Source organism: Syngnathus leptorhynchus, chromosome 7, assembly GCF_054491065.1.
Source record: "Syngnathus leptorhynchus isolate UIUO chromosome 7, UIUO_Slep, whole genome shotgun sequence".
NCBI classification, from domain to species: Eukaryota; Metazoa; Chordata; class Actinopteri; order Syngnathiformes; family Syngnathidae; genus Syngnathus; species Syngnathus leptorhynchus.
Window position 1 is genome coordinate 2,643,318 of NC_141201.1, and position 18,303 is coordinate 2,661,620.

Consider the following 18,303-nt stretch of genomic DNA (forward strand, 5'->3'; position numbering starts at 1 on the left):
TTGTTTACTTCACAGTACTCATTGAAGTCTCAACCTCTTGTACGTGCTCTCGTCACCTTGATATAACTTAAATAGACATTTTAAGATACAAATATGTACGCTTTTGCTGTAACGTTTATGTGCGTTTATTTATGATGCTAGATGTGAAAACGAGTGGGCGGTATCTTTGCAAAGTACTGCCAATTACGTGAGTGAAGTTCGCCTCCAACTTTGCTGGTCAACAACATCAAAACGTCCCACGGTCCTCCGCCAGAGGGCGTCCGGGACCTGACTTAAATGACATCATCATGACGTAGCAGGAAGTAACGCCTCTACAACAAAGCCGTGTAAGGTAAGTGGGCACTCAAAGAGATGCGTATTCCCTTCCATGCGGCTGCATCAAATAAACACACGACTTATATGGTGGATCAATAACATTAGCTCCACAACAACCGTAACGACGAAAGAGGTAAGTTACGACGATGGACCCGAGTTATCATGTTAGCAGCATGTTAGCAACGTTATTTGTAACACTGCTTGGTTGCAGTACAAAAGTGCGGCCCGCTTTTATTAGCATGGTAGCTACCACAGTGCTAACTTTATAATATTTCAACTGATTATCCTCGACAAATGTTGGATCTCAAATGAGCCATCATCACATGCTGCTTCTTGCCTGTACCAATAGTAATACTGCACTGTGGAAATACTCCATGATTTCAAAACTCGCAAGTAAAATAAATACTGGTTGTCTTCTCCTCTTTGTTTTAGTGTTTGAATTAATGTCTGTTCCAACTTAGACGTGACAGTGTGAAAATGTCTGCAAGGACCACAGCCAAGTACGTGGAGGAAAAGGACCGTAGTCTTCAAAGACTGAAAGCTCCTTGGCTGCAGCCTCGTGTGGTGTTGCACAGAGCAGGTCAGTTTTCGATTATGACTCTCCTCTTCCAGTGTTTCTTTTGAGTAGAATTCTATCCAAATCATTGGCAGATTGATAAAGTCCTTGTATAGCTTTGAGCAGTTTCTCTTCAACTGTAACTTTTGTTGTATGTCTTGTTTTGCAGACATCAGTGAAGCTATTCGTCCTAAGCAGGAGGAGCCAGAGCCCACTCGCATTAAAGAAGAAGATGTGGCCAAAGAGGTCCACCACTTCAGTGCACAAATGGAGCAGAGGTTTCTTTGCTCTGTAAAAGAGGAAGAAGAGCCGGAGCGGCCTTGTCATAAAGAGGAACGAGAGGACTTCTGCCACATTAAAAAGGAGGAGGAAACCTGGATGATGCCATTGACTGGTGTTCCTGTGAAGTGTTTTGATGAGGGTCAACATGAGGTAAGCAAAGGGGCGGAGCCTCCAAGCTGCAGTTCAAGTCCACAAATGACCAGAGAAGGGGATGGAGACAACTCTGAAGGATCACACGCAGCTCCACCATCAGATAGTGACGACGTGTTGTCACGTGTTTCTGCTGCTGCTGATACTGATGAGTCTCAAAACAAAGACAGGCAATGTTCTCACTGTGGTCAATGTTGTGCTAATAACAGTGTTTTGAAACAACACATGACAATGCACACAAGAAAGAACAACTTTTCGTGCTCAGTTTGTGGCCAAATATTCTCTCTGAGGCAACATTTAAAAAGTCATGCAAGAACCCACACTGGCGAGAAACCTTTTTCATGCTCAGTTTGTGGCAAAAATTTCTCTCACAAGGAACGTTTCAAAGAGCACACAAGAAGCCACACTGGCGAGAAACCTTTTTCATGCTCAGTTTGTGGCCGGAAATTCTCTCGGAGGGGAAATTTAAAAGTGCACACAAGAGTTCACACTGGCGAGAAACCTTTTTCATGCTCAGTTTGTAGCCAAACATTTGGTTACAAGCAAAACTTAAAAAAGCACACAAGAGTTCACACTGGTGAGAAACCTTTTTCATGCTCAGTTTGTGGCGAAAGATTTTCACTGAAGGAACACTTAAAAAGTCATACAAGAATCCACACTGGTGAGATGCCTTTTTCCTGCTCTGTTTGTGACCAAAGATTTTCAGTGAAGGAACACTTAAAAAGTCATACAAGGATCCACAATGGCGAGAAACCTTTTACATGCTCAGTATGTGGCCAAAACTTCTCCAAGAAGGGAGCCTTAAAACAACATCTAAGAATCCACACTGATGAGATACCTTTTTCATGCTCTGTTTGTGGCCAAAGATTTTCAGTGAAGGAACACTTAAAAAGGCACACAAGAACCCACACTGGCGAGAAACCTTTTTCATGCTTAGTTTGTGGCCAAACATTTGGTCACAAGTCCAACTTAACAAAGCACACAATAGTCCACACTGGTGAGAAACCTTTTGCATGCTCGGTTTGTGGCCAAAGATTCTCTCAGAGGGGAAGTTTAAAAAGTCACACAAGAACCCACACTGGCGAGAAACCTTTTTCATGCTCTGTTTGTGGCCAAAAATTCAGTCGTAAGGGATGCTTAAAAATGCACACAAGCATCCACACTGGTGAGAAGCCTTTTTCATGCTCAGTTTGTGGCCAAAAATTCTCTCAGAAGGGAACCTTAAAAAGTCATACAACAATCCACACTGGCGAGAAACCTTTTTCATGCTCAGTTTGTGGCCAAAGATTCTCTCAGGGGGCACATTTAAAAAGTCACACGAGAAGCCACACTGGCGAGAAACCTTATTCATGCTCAGTTTGTGGCAAACAATTCTCTGACAATGGAGGCTTAAAAAGACATGCAATAATCCACACTGGCGAGAAACCTTATTCATGCTCAGTTTGTGGCAAACAATTCTCTGACAATGGAGGCTTAAAAAGACATACAATAATCCACACTGGTGAGAAACCTTTTTCATGCTCAGTTTGTGGCCAGAAATTCTCCGAGAAGGGAACCTTAAAAAGACATACAAGAATCCACACCGGTGAGAAACCTTTTTCCTGCTCAGTTTGTGGCCAAAAATTCTCTCAGAGGGCAATCTTAATCAGGCACACAGGAGCCCACACCTAACCCTGTTGCTTGCTCAGTCAGTTGCCAAAGAGTCTCTATTGGGGACATGAGTAATGATCCATGAAGATCTCACCTTCTATCTGAGCAGAGTTTCTGCATCAATAATAATTCTATTCTAGTATAACTTTTGATTGTGATGCTGAACTCCTTTCCTGTACTGCAGTGAGAAGTTCATATTTTAGTTTTAACCATGAATTTGAAAATAAAGTTAACCGGCCTCGGGATGCTCATAGTTTTGTAGTATTTTCTATTATACTTGATGTTTATTTCTGTTTTTGAACTGCAATTAGTTGTAATTCCTATTACGGGCACGTTGCTTCGTTTTTATTAGTGTCTGTTCAGGATTTTGTTTTGTTCAGCTTTTCATGTGGAACAATAAAATGAAAAAAAATAGTGTTGATCTGCCCCATTTTTCTTCAACAACTTTTTTAATTGTTTTTTTTTACTTTGCCTTCACACTTTAAAAAAACTTACATTTAAAGATACAAATATGTACGCTTTTGCTGTAACGTTTTGGTGCGTTTTTTTATGATGCTAGATGTGAAAACGAGTGGGCGGTATCTTTGCAAAGTACTGCCAATTACGTGAGTGAAGTTCGCCTCCAACTTTGCTGGTCAACAACATCGAAACGTCCCACGGTCCTCCGCCAGAGGGCGTCCGGGACCTGACTTAAATGACATCATCATGACGTAGCAGGAAGTAACGCCACTACAACAAAGCCGTGTAGGGTAACTCGGCACTCAAAGAGATGCGTATCGCCTTCCATGCGGCTGCATCAAATAAACACACGACTTATGTGGTGGACCAATAACATTAGCTCCACGACAACCGCAACGACAAAAGAGGCAAGTTACGACGATGGACCCAAGTTATCATGTTAGCAGCATGTTAGCAACGTTATTTGTAGCACTGCTTGGTTGCGGTACAAAAGTGCGGCCCGCTTTTATTAGCGTGGTAGCTACCACGGTGCTAACTTGATGATAATTAGCGTGATTATCCTCGACGAATGTTGATCTTAAATGAGCCATCATCACATGCTGCTTTTGCCTGTACCAAGAGTAATACTGCCTAATAATGCCTGTTCCAACTTATACTTGACAGTGGTTGCAGTGTGATAATGTCTGCAAGGACCACAGCCAAGTACGTGGAGGAAAAGGACCGTTGTCTTCAAAGACTGGAAGCTCCTTGGCTGCAGCCTCATGTGGTGTTGCACAGAGCAGGTCAGTTTTCGATTATGACTCTCCTCTTCCAGTGTTTATTTTGAGTAGAATTCTCTCCAAATCATTGGCAGATTGATAAAGTCCTTGTATAGCTTTGAGCAGTTTCTCTTCAACTGTAACTTTTGTTGTATGCCTTGTTTTGCAGACATCAGTGAAGCTATACGTCCTAAGCAGGAGGAGCCAGAGCCCACTCGCATTAAAGAAGAAGATGTGGCCAAAGAGGTCCACCACTTCAGTGCACAAATGGAGCAGAGGTTTCTTTGCTCTGTAAAAGAGGAAGAAGAGCCGGAGCGGCCTTGTAATAACGAGGAGGGAGAGGACTCATGCGACATAAAGAAGGAGGAGGAAACCTGGACGATGCCATTGACTGGTGTTCCTGTGAAGAGTTTAGATGAGGAGCAACATGAAGTGAGTAAAGGGGTGGATTCTCCAAGCTGCAGCTCAAGTCAACAAATGATCAGAGAAGGGGATGGAGACAGCTCTGAAGGATCACAAGCAGCTCCACCATCAGATAGTGACGACGTGTTTTCACATGTTCATGCTGCTGCTGCTGATGATGATGATGAGTCTCAAAACAAAGACAGGCAATGTTCTCACTGTGGTCAATGTTGTGCTAATAACAGTGTTTTGAAACAACACATGACAATGCACACAAGAAAGAAAAGCTTTTCCTGCTCAGATTGTGGCCAAATATTCTCTCGGAGGCATCATTTAAAAATGCACACAAGAATCCACACTGGTGAGAAGCCTTTTTCATGCTCAGTTTGTGGCAAAAAATTCTCTCACAAGAGAACCTTAAAAAGACATTCAATAATCCACAATGGCGAGAAACCTTTTACATGCTCAGTTTGTGGCCACAAATTCCGTTCGACTGGACACCTAGAAAGGCACACAAGAATCCACACTGGTGAGAAACCTTTTTCATGCTCAGTTTGTGGCCACGAATTCTCTGACAAAGGAACCTTAAAAAGACATACAAGAATCCACACTGGTGAGAAACCTTTTTCATGCTCAGTTTGTGGCCAAAGATTCTTTCAGAGGGTACATTTAAAAAGTCACACAAGAACCCACACTGGCGAGAAACCTTATTCATGCTCAGTTTGTGGCAAACAATTCTCTGAAAACGGAGCCTTAAAAAACCATACACTAATCCACACTGGTGAGAAACCTTTTTCATGCTCAGTTTGTGACCAGAAATTCTCCGAGAAGGGAGCCTTAAAAAGACATACACGAATCCACACCGGTGAGAAACCTTTTTCCTGCTCAGTTTGTGGCCAAAAATTTGCTCGGAGGGTATTCCTAATCATGCACACAGGAGACCACACTTAACCCTGTTGCCTGCTCAGTCACTTGCCAGAGTCTTTAATGGGGAGATGAGTAATGATCCATAAAGTTTCACCTTCTATCTGAGCAGACTTTATGAATTTTATGTGTTAATGATAATTCTATTCTATGTATGTACCTTTTGATTGAGATGCTGAACTCCTTTCCTTTACTACAGTTCATATTTTAGTTTTCGTCATGAATTTGAAAAGAAAGTTAACCGGCCTCGGGATGCTAATATTTTTTTAGTATTTTTTATTATACTTGATGTTTTTGAACTGCAATTAGTTTTAATTCCTATTCCGCGCAAGTTGCTTAGTTTTTATTAGTGTCTGTTTAGGATTTTGTTTTGTTCAGCTTTTCATGTTCATGTGGATCAAAAAAGTGAAAAATAAAAGAGTGTTTATGCCCCATTTTTCTTCAACAGTTTTTTTTTGTTACTTTGGGTTTACATTTCATAAAAAGTTGTTTACTTCACAGTACTCATATTGAAATCTCAACCTCATATGCTGCTTCTTATTCATATGAAATCCATTTATGCACAAAATGTTTTTCTTACACGTAATGTCGGTCTGCTTCACTGCGATGGTGGCGCTCTATTAGTAACATGTCACTTAACAGGAAACAGGAAGTGGTGAGACCTGGCGGGAGGAATAAATTGATAAGTCATTTTTATCAAACATTGTTCAAATAGATACAATGCCATTTTCCTGAATAGTCATTTATTTGTTAACTTTTACAAACGACATTATGCGCGATTAAACGAGACAGATTAAAAAAAATATATCACTGGATCACGTGACTAGCGAGCTATAGCCAACTATTTTTCATTTGTAACATGCAATGCAACATAACTGACCTGTTACAATCCACCATGTGTTTGTAACATTCGTGAACACCTTTAGTTGGGTTCTTTGAGTTTCAAATAACATTGTAATGCCATTAATCTGGTTAACTCTATTGGTGTTTTTTCATTGGACCACTATAGATCACGTGACTTGTACCCAGAAATTACTCAATATTTATTTGTTTTTATGGGCCAAAAAACGGCACAAATGTTTTCATTTCACTTCCAATGTCTTGGCATTAGAAGTGAAGTTACACTTTACAATGTCTGTGTTGTTTGTTGTCTCCAGTTGAGTTTGCCGCTCTCACTTTAGCTTGTAGTGCTGGGAACGACTCCGTCCCCGTGTGTGGAGAGGAAGTTATCGCTTCTCGGCCTTTTGGCTAAGATCAAGTGTAGTATCTGTTCTTATCAGTTTAATATCTGATACGTCCTCTATCCGAGGACCATATATTAAATTGATTTTTGGAACAGGGAGATGGAATAGGGGCTTGCTCCGTCCACTCCACGCATCGACCTGGTATTGCAGTACCTCCAGGAACGGTGCACCCCACCCCCTCTGAATGTAAATGGAAAATCCTACTTAAAATTGTAAGACGTCTGCGTTTGACCTCATATATTTGATGAGATTATTCTTAGTCTCATGAGGATGTACTTGATCTCTTCATAAAAACACTTTACATGAAATTGTTTTACTTGTCATTAATTACATCGAAAATATCCGTGTAATATTTAAAATGAATTTTTGTAGTATACGTTTTCAGTGGAAAAGGCTGAGATTTTTATTGAATACTAAATCATAATTTGAGAAAAGATCTGAATGGAAATAATTATATTATTATTATTATTATTATTATTATTATATATTATAATTATTATTTACAATGGATGGTGTTTATATTAATATTTACAAATGTAGATTCCCAAATGTAGACTTTCTATCCTGGTGGTTGATCAAAACCTGTACAGTAATGCCCTTGCACCACTAGATGGCAGCAGCAATTGGAAAAGAAGCAATGCATGCTGGGACAATATATGAAAATTATTGTTTTTAATCTTAATTTATAATGGTTTGATAACATAATGACAAAAAGTACTATTAAATAGTTCTACGAATACTGTTTTATCCACTGAGTGTGCTCACACGTTTGAGGCAAAATAGACCGCGACTGAAGATGGTGTGTGTGGTAAAGACTTAGGCCCGGCGACATGTACAACTCATACTTACCTGGCAAGGGAGATACCATGATCAAGAAGGTGGTTCACCCAGGGCGAGGCTCGGCCATTGCACTCCGGTCGTGCTGACCCCTGCGAATTCCCCAAATGTGGGAATCTCGATTGCATAATTTCTGGTAGTGGGGGACTGCGTTCGCGCTCTCCCCTGATCGATCTGTCAAAAAGAACAATCAAACTAATCTTATTGAACACTAGTGGGCTAATCGTGTTTCTTGTGGTCAGTATTTAAAGAATGTGTTTACCCAATGTGCGTCGTTAAAACTGTATTAAATAAACTAGTAAATGCTAAGTAAAATACAGTTGGAGCTAAATCGGCACTACGCGTATTTATGACGGGACGAAATCACTTCCTATCACCGTCCCTGGATAAAATCCGTTTTAATAATATTTTTACAATAGTATAACAAACATGATTATTTGAGTACATTTTGGTTGCTTTCCGGTTTTAGCTAAATACAAATATATGCAGATATGTTTGCAAAGCCTATATTCTTTTTGTTTTTTACACTGCAAGGGCAAAATTTGCCGCTTCTTACTGGTCACGTGAGTCACATGACACTGGGTTGGTGTTGTGTCACGTGACATGCCGCTTCTCCAAACATGGCCCCCGACTCGCATTCAGCAGGAAGGCTGACAAGTTGGACGACGTTTGGTTGCTGACACACGTCTTCATACCGCAGCAAACGGCGCTGACAGCCATCGCCCTTCGGGCCTGGTCTTACTTTAGGCAGTCAAATATCACAACAGACTCAAAATGCCGAAGTTTGAGACGACTCGCTGTCGGTAGCTTGACGCTAGCTGGGACGTTCGACAAAGCCGTGAAGAACTCCAAAGATCTTCCAGGTGAGTTCATCTTTATAATTTTTTTTTTTTGGTGTGCCAAGTCCATTAAAGCGTGCTATATTCATGCTTAACGCGACTGTTTGGTTTGTATGAATTGACGTCCATGTTAATTCGTTTCTCGTTTTTATAAATAAATGCATTTTTTAAAAATAAGTGTGACTTTAAAGTTCATCATTTATATTGTGTTTGAGTGAGGTTGCATAATTTAAGTTCAGTCTTGGGTGGGTCTTTGCTTATAGACAAAACAAATGATAAAATACATTTTAGAATATTTAAAAATATATTCATTAAAAAAAAAATGATCCTGATGAGGAAATTGGAATCAACAGTCCATACAGTGTATTTTATGTTTAATATATACACCAGATTTCTTTTTAAAGAAGTAGGAAATGACCTCAATGACTCAACGCAATACAAGTGAATGTCTACAGCGTATCATGTGACCTCATGTGGCTACTGTACTACGATCACCTCCTTTTCTTTTTTTCTTTTCTTTCTTATCTTCTCAGGACATGTGTGAGAAGCTATTAAATGTACCGCTGTGGTTAAAGAGACTTAAAAACACTTAGCAGCACTGAGCACGTCACAATGGATTGGCTGGTGGGCGCCGTGGAAAAGGACCTGGGGATCGACCGGCGGCAGCTGAGCGTGGGGCCGCGTCGTCAGGAGCTGGTCGCTCTGGTGCCCGTGCGTTGGTTGGTGGCCCTCCGGGAGAGGAAGCTCTTACGTTTCTTCCGGTTGGAAAGTATCAGCGAAGCGGAATTGCGCACATACCTTCAGTGTTCCCAGGCTAAGCTGCCTCCCGGCTGGACGCGAGTGTGCGTGCAAGGTTTAAGAAAAAGCAAGTTGAGCTACAGACTGGTCCGAGATCCGTGTCTTCAACTGAATGACTCGTCGACAAAGGAGTCGTACGTTAGCACCATGCAGCACGTGTCGCTGCATAACGTCAGGTACTGAAGGACGTGTCTTTTTTTTTAACGTTCGACTTAGATGTCAATATGAGAACCGAGCCAAATATTTCGTCGTACTGCCTGACTTTATTTTTCTTCATTATTTTCCTCCAGGAATCTATGGCGTGAAGCTCACTCCAGACTCGTGCAGCCGTACGCCGGAGCTAGCGAACAAATGCACGTGGTGGCTGCGGACGCCGTCCGACACGCCCTTCAAAAACTTTTCAACAATACATTCATGTCATGTGAAAAAGTCTCACCGTCTCTCTCCCCGGCCAAAGAAAAGGAAAACATCTTACCGTCGCTCTCGTCCGTTTCTTCCAAGTCCAAATGGGAGCATTTGTGTCCCAATGTTCTATCGGCGGAATGTTTGCTGGAGACGGCGGATATGCTCTACGTGGTTCTACCATACACGCAGTATTCACTCCACGACATCGTGTCCTTCAGCCCGGCCAAGCTCGCCAACAGTCACGCCAAAGTGTTGTTTATTGTCTACCAGCTGCTAACAGCTATGCAGGCGTGCCACGCTGCCGGTCTGTCCTGCGGGGACCTCTCCCCGCTGGACGTAGCCGTAGACGAGCAGCTCTGTAGCCGACTTAAGATCAACCTGGCCCATTATGAGGAACTGGACTCTCCCGGCGCCGACGCTCCCGAAAGTTTCCCGCCGAGCGCCGACGCACGTTCGAACGAAATTCTTTGCAAGGACTGCTTCGACGATCTGAAAACTTTAGTTCTCGACTGGGTCCACGGGCGGGTCAGTAACTTTTGCTACTTGATGGAGCTCAACAGGTTGGCGGGGCGACGAGAGGGAGACCCAAATTACCACCCGGTGCTGCCGTGGGTGGTGGATTTCACAGTGCCGTTTGGAAAATTCCGGGACCTCCGAAGATCCAAGTTCAGACTCAACAAGGGGGATAAGCAACTGGACTTTACCTACGAGATGACCAAAGAGGCTTTGGCGGCCGCGGTGGGCAGCGGCGTCGGGGGAGACAGTAGCGGGGCGGCCGGTCAACCGGACCACCTCCACGTACCTCATCACGTATCGGACGTTCTCTCAGACATCACGTACTACGTCTACAAAGCCCGGCAGACGCCCAAATGGGTTTTGTGCAGTCACGTGAGGTCCCAGTGGGAACCCAATGAATACCCCTCCAGTATGGAGCGCATGCAGAGCTGGACCCCCGACGAATGCATCCCCGAGTTCTACACGGACCCATCCATCTTCCGATCGATACACCCAGACATGCCGGACCTGGACGTGCCTTCCTGGTGCAAGTCTTACGAGGAGTTTATCGAAGTCCATCGGCGCCTCCTGGAGAGCAGAGAGGTGTCTCAGAACCTCCACCACTGGATCGACCTTAATTTTGGCTACAAGCTGTCGGGCAAAGACGCAGTCAAGGCCAAGAACGTGTGCTTGCACTTAGTGGACAACCACACCCATCTGACCACCTTTGGTGTGGTCCAGTTATTTGACCAGCCCCACCCGCCTCGTTTATCCACTTCCCAGTACGCCCCGGCAGAACCTCCGCTCGTCGGTCTCGCCGCCCTCGACGTGCCTTCTCTATATATCCCGCAAATCGACACGGCGGCCGATTCTGTGGATGGACTGGTGCCTGAGTCCACGGGTTGTGAAACCAGCGGCTGGACCATGGTGGACCGAGACGAAGACCTGGAGCAAGCTACCGAAGCTCTGGACTCGTTGATGTCTACGGGATCGTCGAACTCCTCCGCCGCTTGCTCCGTCCCACCGGGCGTCAATACAACGGGCGGGAAGATCGGAGATGCGGCGCTTCTCATGTCCAACTCGCCGACTTCCTTCTCCGGTGATTTCACGAGTTCTTTAGGACCTGGTTTGCGCAGCGCTGTTCTCCAAAGAGGTGGGCCGGTCAACAAAAAGCACACGGAGGGAAACGTGACCACAGAGGACGTCAAGATTCTTCTCCCTGAGGGCTTCAACCCGCTACAACCTTTAGAAGAGCTGGAGAAGTTGAACAACTTTCTGGTGAAGAGTCTGCACGCCCAAGTGTTGCACCCCGAAGGAGCCACCGAACACGAGCTCGGAGTGATCCGAACGCCGCCGTCCCTCACGAGGCTCTACGAAAGAGACATGCAAGCCTTGGGCGTCCTCATCGCCGAGATATTTTACTCCTCCAAAGTCCGAGGCTTGAAACCGGGCGCCCCGCTCAGACAACGTTTCCAGGCCGTTTTGAAAATGTTCTCTCTGGGCTTCCGGGACGTCCCGCTTTCTTTACATCACGCTCTTGAGAAACTCCTACCGATGGAGAAGCACTCGGAAGAAACGCACCGGTGTCGACGCCCTCTTCTTTTCGACTACGATCCCATCTGTGACGGCCTTCCCCCTCCGACGCCCTCGCAGTTACTCAACGCGTTCATCACTCCGTTCCCTTTCCCGTCTTACTTCGCCGCGCTCCATCGTTTTATCTTCTCCTACCACGCCAAGATGGAGACGGTGTGTAACCTTCACGGAAGGGACGTGGTCTTCCACTTGTGGCAGCAGCTAGAAACGCTCCTGCGAAGCAACATCACGGCCGAGGGTCTGGAGATTCTCTTGCCCTTCGTCTTGGCCCTCATGCTCGAAGAGTCCACCGCCGTCTACGCCGCTTGGTACCTATTCGAACCCATCTCCAGAGTCCTGGGCCCCAGGAATGCAAACAAGTACCTTCTAAAACCACTGGTGAATGTTTTCGAGAACCCTCACTGCCTACGGGGACGTTTCTATCTCTACACCGATTGTTTCGTCCTGCAACTGATCGTGAGGCTCGGCCTGCGGGCCTTCTTGTCTAATCTGCTCCCGCACGTGCTGCTGGTTCTGACCGGTTTCGAAAGCTGGACATCCGGATCCGCCGGGGAAGCTTGCAAAGGGATGCGGAGTGCGACTTGTACTTTAGGAGAAGAGGAAGAGGAGGGCTTCCAGGCCGGCGACGCGAGGTCTTCATCTGGATCTGTCGGCGGGAACGTGGGTGGCGGCGGCGGGGCCAGCGGGGGGGTCGGCGACACCGGGCTGGTGGATTACTCCTCGGGCATCAGTCTCAACGACCAGGTGTTTCTCTCAGAGGACTTTCAGAACGAATTTTATGCCAACAGCGCAGCGAGAGAGAGCGGGAAACAAGCGGATCAGAACTCGGCGACCAAGGACCACGACCACGAGTCTTTGAGCGTGGGCAAGCTGAGCGACAAAAGCAGCGCAAGCGAGATCTCCTCGGGCGACGCCGACTCCATGCGGGATCGAGCCAGTCTTAAGTCAGCTGACAGCAGCCAGGACCTGAAACAAGCCAGCGAGGGAGAGGAAGGAGCAGAACTGGAAGAGGAGGAAAACACCAATGATCTTAAAGTAGTGGCGGATGACCTTTCAACCTCCAAGCTGGAGCTTTCCTTCTCTGGTTTCACCGAAGTTTCAGGCACTACCGTGGCCAATCTGGAGAGCGAGTTTGGAAACACCATGGAACTGGAAGAAACCGAGAAAGGGATTATGGGTGAGCAGGTAGAAGAGGCAGACCAGGATCCAACAGAGGAATCGCAGGCCAAGGAGCAAAAAATCCTTCTCGGTGAGCCTGTGATGAAATTATTCATTCAAAAATCTTTTTTTTTTACTTAAATTCCACTTTAAAAAAAAAAAACATCTCTCCACAGACACAGTCTGCAAAACCGTCCGGTGGCTCTCTGCCAAACTTGGACCGACCGTGACGTCTCGATGTGTGGCCAGGAACCTTCTGAGATTGCTCACCAATTGCTACATCGGTACGTAGACAAAGCTAGCGTTCCAAAACGTTCAACGAGCGCCAACCTTGTTTTTCCCGCAGGTCCCGAAAGTCATCATTTTGTCAGTCCCGGACTTGAGGAGAGCACCCTGGAGAGCGTGGGAATGGGCAGCGTTTACGAGAAAAGACCCGTAGTGGGCGACCAAACCGCCGCGTCCGTGCTGGATTGCCTCATTTACATCGCTCAGCTTTACGGCGAACCCGTGCTCACCTATCAGTACCTGCCGTACATCGGATACCTGGTAAATCCCGCCGAGTCAGCAGATTCAATCAAACGCACAGACTGTAAAAGTCCCCAAAAAATGCCCGCAGGTGTCTCCGCCGTCTTCGCAGCGTCTCAACACGCGCAAAGAAGCTAGCCTGCTAGGAGCCGTGGCGCTGACTCAGAAGATCGTGATCTTCCTCTCCGATACCACACTCATGGACATGCTGATGAAAATTAATCGGGACGTGCTACTGCCGCTCCTCGACCTGCTCACCAACCCCCACATGGGGTAAGAAACTCGTTCACAGTCACAATTGCGAAGGATTTGTTTTTTGTTTTCCTTGTGTGTTGATTTGTTTTTCGCACCCTCCTGCTGTGCTCAGGTTCCCCAGCGGGGGGCAGACTCGCACCGTGGTGTGTCTGAAGACACTCAGCCTGATGGCTCTCATCTGCTTGCGTATCGGAAGGGAGATGGTGCAGCAGCACATGGCCGACACGCTGCGTCGCTTCTTTGCCGTTTTCTCCCTGATGCATTTTCTGCGGCCTCAGGTACAACTTTGGAATTCACAAGCGGAGCGTCTTACTCGCCGAGTTTATTTCCGGAACGCTTTCAGCTTGCTTTATAAGAAATGGCACACAGGCAGATAAAAAAGGTGGCTCCAAATAGAAACGGACATTTTGGAATTGAAGTACCTGACGAGGAAGGAGTGGGAAAGATTGGTGGCCAATTAGAAAAGTTTCTCCATTTTTTTTTTCCTTCCACACCGCAGATGGAAAGCGCACCCCGCAGAGTCGTCGGGGAGGTCACGGTGGTGGACGTGAACACCCCGGAAGATTCCAGTGAGACTTACGAGCTGGCCGTCCTGGAGGAACTGCAGTCGGTGTTTAGCGCCGAGATGGCGCATGCCTCGTATATCCCTTTTTACTGCCTCATTGGTAAGGACCGCCTCTTTTTTTTTTTTTTTTTTTTTTATTAGCATCTGACTTGCAAAACAGACCCCCGTGTGTTCTGGTTTCTGTAGGCGACATGGCGATCCGCAAAGTGGTTCCAAACCACGAGCTGGTCTGGCAGTTGGCTTCCTCGTACCACCAAAGCGTAAGTCCCGCGAGAGCGGACATGGCGCCGTCCTCCTCTTCGGATTTCACTCGATTGTCAGGCTGCAGCCCCTCCCCTTCTAATTCCAACCCACTCGGAGACCCCGTCCCCGAGTCGGGAACGTTTGGCAGCCATCTTGTCGGGAACCGAATCCAAGTCTTTAGCCATAACATGAGTTTGGCCGGTTCTTGGGGACGCTCCAACCATAGCGCCGCCATTAACGCCACCGCAACCGTTACCTCAGCCGTCTCGAGCGCGACCGTCGGCGTGGCCCCTTTTTCATCCTCCTGGGTGACGGGCCCCCCTCCGGAGGACAGCGCCCTGAAGCAGGAGTTAGCTCGTAGCGGACGCTCCTTGCAGGGCAACTGGTTGGCCTACTGGCAGTACGAAATCGGCCTTAACCAGCAAGACCCCCACTTCCACTTCCATCAGATACGTCTGCAGAGCTTCCCGGGTCACTCGGGCGCCACCAAATGTTTGGCGCCCCTGGCCGGGGAGGATTACTTCCTCTCCGGGGGTAAAGATAAAACGGTGAAGCTGTGGCCGCTTTATAACCGCGGCGACGGAACTCAGGAAGTGGAATCCAGGCTCACGTATACGGATCACAGAAAGTCGGTGTTCTACGTCGGACAACTGGAAGCTTCGCAGGAGGTGGTCAGCTGCGACGGCACCGTCCACCTTTGGGACCAGTATACGGGTGAGGGATAAATCGGAACCTTCTCACGTCGAAGTCATGTGAAGCTACAAAGGCTTGCTTGCCTCTTTGATTCAATGCCAACGTCTTCTGGTCCCAGGGAGACAGATCCGCTCATACGAAGCAGTGGACGGGAAGAATCCAATTACGGCCGTCACCACCATGCCGGCGCCGCACTGCAGCGTGGTGTTCGGAAGCGCCGATTCCGTCCTCCGCTTCATTGATCCCCGCAAGCCGGGATTGCAGGTACTAAATTATCCCCTCGAGACCAATGTCCCGGCAGTTACTCGAGTATAAAGTCGACAGTGACGAATTTTCACTCTGTGTCCTCTCAGCATGAATTCCGACTAGCTTACAACAATATAAGCGCCGGGCTCATCCGATACCTGGCCGTTAGCCCGACGGGTCGCACCGTGGCGGCGGGGTTCTCATCCGGCTTCATCGTCCTGCTCGATGCACGCACGGGCCTGGTGCTGAGAGGATGGCCTGCGCACGAGGGAGACATCCTCCAAATGAAGGTATCATGAGTGAAAGAAGAAATTACAATCACGAGTGCTTTGCTGCACAAAAGGCAGAATTGAAGGAACTTTTATGAATTATAACCTATCCATTTCAAATACTAATCAAAAGAGATGTTTTGATTTTTTTGGAGTGTGTGTGGGGTTTTGTTTTTTTTGCAACTTCCCTGAAAATATTTTCTGTTTGAACAAGGCGTGGGCCGGAGGACCCCGGGTCACATCGCCTGTGGTTTATTTAGCCAGAACAGTCCAAATGAGCCAGGCGCCAAAAGAAAAAAAAAAAACCGTCTTTTTAAAAATACAAGTTGAGTGTCATCATCAAGAGTGGTACAATTGAAGTCAATTTTTTGGTTGACCTTTTTTAATGATGTCATCAAATATTTTTTTAACGTTCCTCTTTGTACTTGTTCTCAATTTGGGCCAGCAACAAAGTCATTCATATGATTTTATGTCATATGGGGAAATAGAACTTTGTCAGGAACTCGCGTCACAAATTGTTTTATTTTGGAGCTTCATCAGTGTCTTTTTTTTTTTTTTTTAGATCAAAGAGCTAACTTTTATTTTGACAGGATCGCGGATGCAGGGAGGGTGGGCGAATGTTGTACCCAGCCAATCTGCTGTCAACAGAGCAAAAGGATGAGCAAACTTTATTTAACCCCAGATTGGGTCAAGGATTGTGCCTGTGCTTTTAAAGTGTCCAGGTTTATGCAAATATGGACACAAGTTACTCATTAGAAGGAGCGTGGCGGCTCTCCTCGGCACCCTCGGACTTCAGATTATAAGCGGCGACGTTTGTGTCGGAAATACCGGATGACAAACCTTTTGTCATTTTTCTTTTCAGTCTCAAACTCAAGATTCTAATGACGTGGTTTTCAATTGAGAAAAAAAAAATAATAATGCAACTTGCACAATGGGCAGACCATGTTGTGAGGAGATAACAGATTTTTTTTTAATAGAGAGAGAAAAAAAAAGTTGTATTTTGAAAAACATAAACTACCGAGGTCGTGCTAAAAATAAAATGCAATAAGATAATTGGGTTCTGCACTGGAGCGTCAATCACGTGTCGAAAATCAACGAGGCTTCCTACACAACAAAAGTATTTAGGTCTCATTTTAAATCGGCAACCAATTGATGAAATGAATCGAAAGTTTCGATCGAAATTCTGTTGGTAGTTGACTTTGGCTCTCGTGTGTCACCCTCCAGGCGGCCGAAGGCAACTTGGTCATCAGCTCGTCCACCGACTACACCCTCGCCGTGTGGAAAGACCTGGAACACAAGCCCCTCCGGCTTTACAAGTCCCAATCGGACCCGGTCCACGCTTTGGACTTCTACGGCTCCGAGATCGTGACGGGCACCATGGCCAACAAGGTGGGCGTGTACTCGGTGGCGGACATCTCGCTCAGCCCCGTCAGCAGCACCAAGCTGAGCTCCGAGAACTTCCGCGGCACGCTCACCAGCCTGGCCGTGCTGCCCACCAAGAGGCTCTTGCTACTGGGCTCGGACAACGGCGCCATCCGCTTGCTAGCTTGAACAAGCGCCGCTCGATTGAAAACGTTCCCGTACATCTTCTAAAAGCATTTTTAGGGAATCCGACAAATCTATCTCGATTATTTTTTTGGACCTTGTCCGTGATGCTGTTTCAGCATGGACTTGCTCAGGGACCACTTCTTATGTTGTCTTATTCCAAATGGGTGGCCAAGCTACGGCCCGTGGGCCAAACATGGCCTGCGAGAGCATTGGATGCAATTCCGAACGCAAATAAAACCTCAGCGGAACTGTTATTTAAGAAAGCCCAAAAATATGTAACCCACAAATTCTTAATATATATATAATGATACACATTTATTCATGTTACAGTTGTACATTTCGTACAACCCACCACGACACATACCAAAAAAAAAAAAAAGGCGACCTTTTTACTTCCCCTTTACCCATGTCCAATGCACTGACTAAACTATGCAGTATTTCTAGATCAAATCTTTATTTTGTGTTTTTGTTTCGAGCCTGCCTCACCTCAATATTTCGATACAAAGCTTGAATGATTTTAATCCACTAATAAAGGTTTTCTTTTAAATTGTTTTCCGTACAGTATTGACCGTATCAATGGTCTGAGTCCACGCCAAGATTTTCTACTTGAACATTTTTAGGAAATGGCAAAAATCATTCATTCGAGGAAAATGCACACTTCAAATGGATTTTTGTGTTACTTTGTATGCTTCTGCTGTCTATCGTATTTTTCTAATCTCAAATCCCCTGACACGTCAGTGTAACTTTTTTTTTTTTTTGACTCACTAAAGTTCAATAATCATGAATTGACCCAGTGGTGTCGCGTTTTAAACTCACATTTGTTGTTCCATATTGATCAAGAGGTCCGCGGTAACACTTATTTATCATTTAGATAAATAAAAAAAAATGTCACAATGTGGATTTGTTTCATTATTTTTCATTTCCATTCAGGATGAATCATTTTGGTCAAAGTGCCCCGGCGTGTTTGCGGAGGAGCGTCATGTGTTCTCTCATGTTACTACTTGAATAGGACTTTTAATTGAGAAACTCGTCACAACCATTCAAAAAAAAAAGTTCCCTTAACCAAGTGTTTCGTCATTTCTGGGAAAAATCCA

General features: G+C 45.8%; 2 protein-coding genes, 2 non-coding genes and 1 pseudogene across 6 annotated transcripts; all 5 read left to right on the top strand.

The window, feature by feature from the left end:
• Window positions 1-306: 306 nt before the first annotated feature.
• On the top strand, window positions 307-2,677 carry LOC147054131 (uncharacterized; annotated as a pseudogene). The gene is made up of 3 exons (XR_015066790.1): window positions 307-448; window positions 777-895; window positions 1,041-2,677. The product of XR_015066790.1 is annotated as an uncharacterized LOC147054131 (transcript).
• Window positions 2,678-3,670: 993 nt separating this feature from the next.
• LOC147054132 (uncharacterized) lies at window positions 3,671-5,947 on the top strand. 2 transcript variants are annotated; one of them, XM_085917365.1, is made up of 4 exons: window positions 3,671-3,819; window positions 4,076-4,194; window positions 4,340-5,522; window positions 5,603-5,947. In XM_085917365.1, coding segments are annotated over exons 2-4 (1,287 nt in total). In that variant the 5' UTR covers window positions 3,671-3,819; window positions 4,076-4,091; the 3' UTR covers window positions 5,604-5,947. The 2 variants fall into 2 exon arrangements, with proteins under 2 accessions (XP_085773491.1, XP_085773490.1); XM_085917364.1 differs by having other exon boundaries at window positions 4,340-5,947.
• A 777-nt stretch (window positions 5,948-6,724) lies between these two features.
• Window positions 6,725-6,915, top strand: LOC147054133 (U2 spliceosomal RNA). The gene has a single exon (XR_015066819.1). It is a non-coding gene; the product is annotated as a U2 spliceosomal RNA (small nuclear RNA).
• Window positions 6,916-7,581: 666 nt separating this feature from the next.
• LOC147054134 (U1 spliceosomal RNA) lies at window positions 7,582-7,745 on the top strand. Its single transcript, XR_015066807.1, has one exon. It is a non-coding gene; the product is annotated as a U1 spliceosomal RNA (small nuclear RNA).
• A 424-nt stretch (window positions 7,746-8,169) lies between these two features.
• On the top strand, window positions 8,170-18,097 carry wdr81 (WD repeat domain 81). The gene is made up of 12 exons (XM_085916661.1): window positions 8,170-8,440; window positions 8,950-9,390; window positions 9,505-12,956; window positions 13,042-13,149; window positions 13,212-13,411; window positions 13,482-13,663; window positions 13,758-13,923; window positions 14,145-14,310; window positions 14,397-15,167; window positions 15,265-15,410; window positions 15,500-15,682; window positions 16,886-18,097. Exons 2-12 carry the CDS (start codon window positions 9,029-9,031, stop codon window positions 17,210-17,212), a joined length of 6,063 nt encoding a protein of 2,020 aa, XP_085772787.1. The 5' UTR covers window positions 8,170-8,440; window positions 8,950-9,028; the 3' UTR covers window positions 17,213-18,097.
• Window positions 18,098-18,303: the final 206 nt, after the last annotated feature.

What these genes read in the sequence shown, in the direction of transcription:
- wdr81 (XM_085916661.1), top strand. Translation starts at nt 9,029, where the DNA reads ATGGATTGGCTGGTGGGCGCCGTGGAAAAGGACCTGGGGATCGACCGG. An exon ending in GTGTCGCTGCATAACGTCAG is followed by an intron (nt 9,391 to 9,504) that starts GTACTGAAGGAC and finishes ATTTTCCTCCAG; the next exon opens with GAATCTATGGCGTGAAGCTC. An exon ending in GAGACATCCTCCAAATGAAG is followed by an intron (nt 15,683 to 16,885) that starts GTATCATGAGTG and finishes GTCACCCTCCAG; the next exon opens with GCGGCCGAAGGCAACTTGGT.
- LOC147054132 (XM_085917364.1), top strand. Translation starts at nt 4,092, where the DNA reads ATGTCTGCAAGGACCACAGCCAAGTACGTGGAGGAAAAGGACCGTTGT. An exon ending in TGTGGTGTTGCACAGAGCAG is followed by an intron (nt 4,195 to 4,339) that starts GTCAGTTTTCGA and finishes CTTGTTTTGCAG; the next exon opens with ACATCAGTGAAGCTATACGT.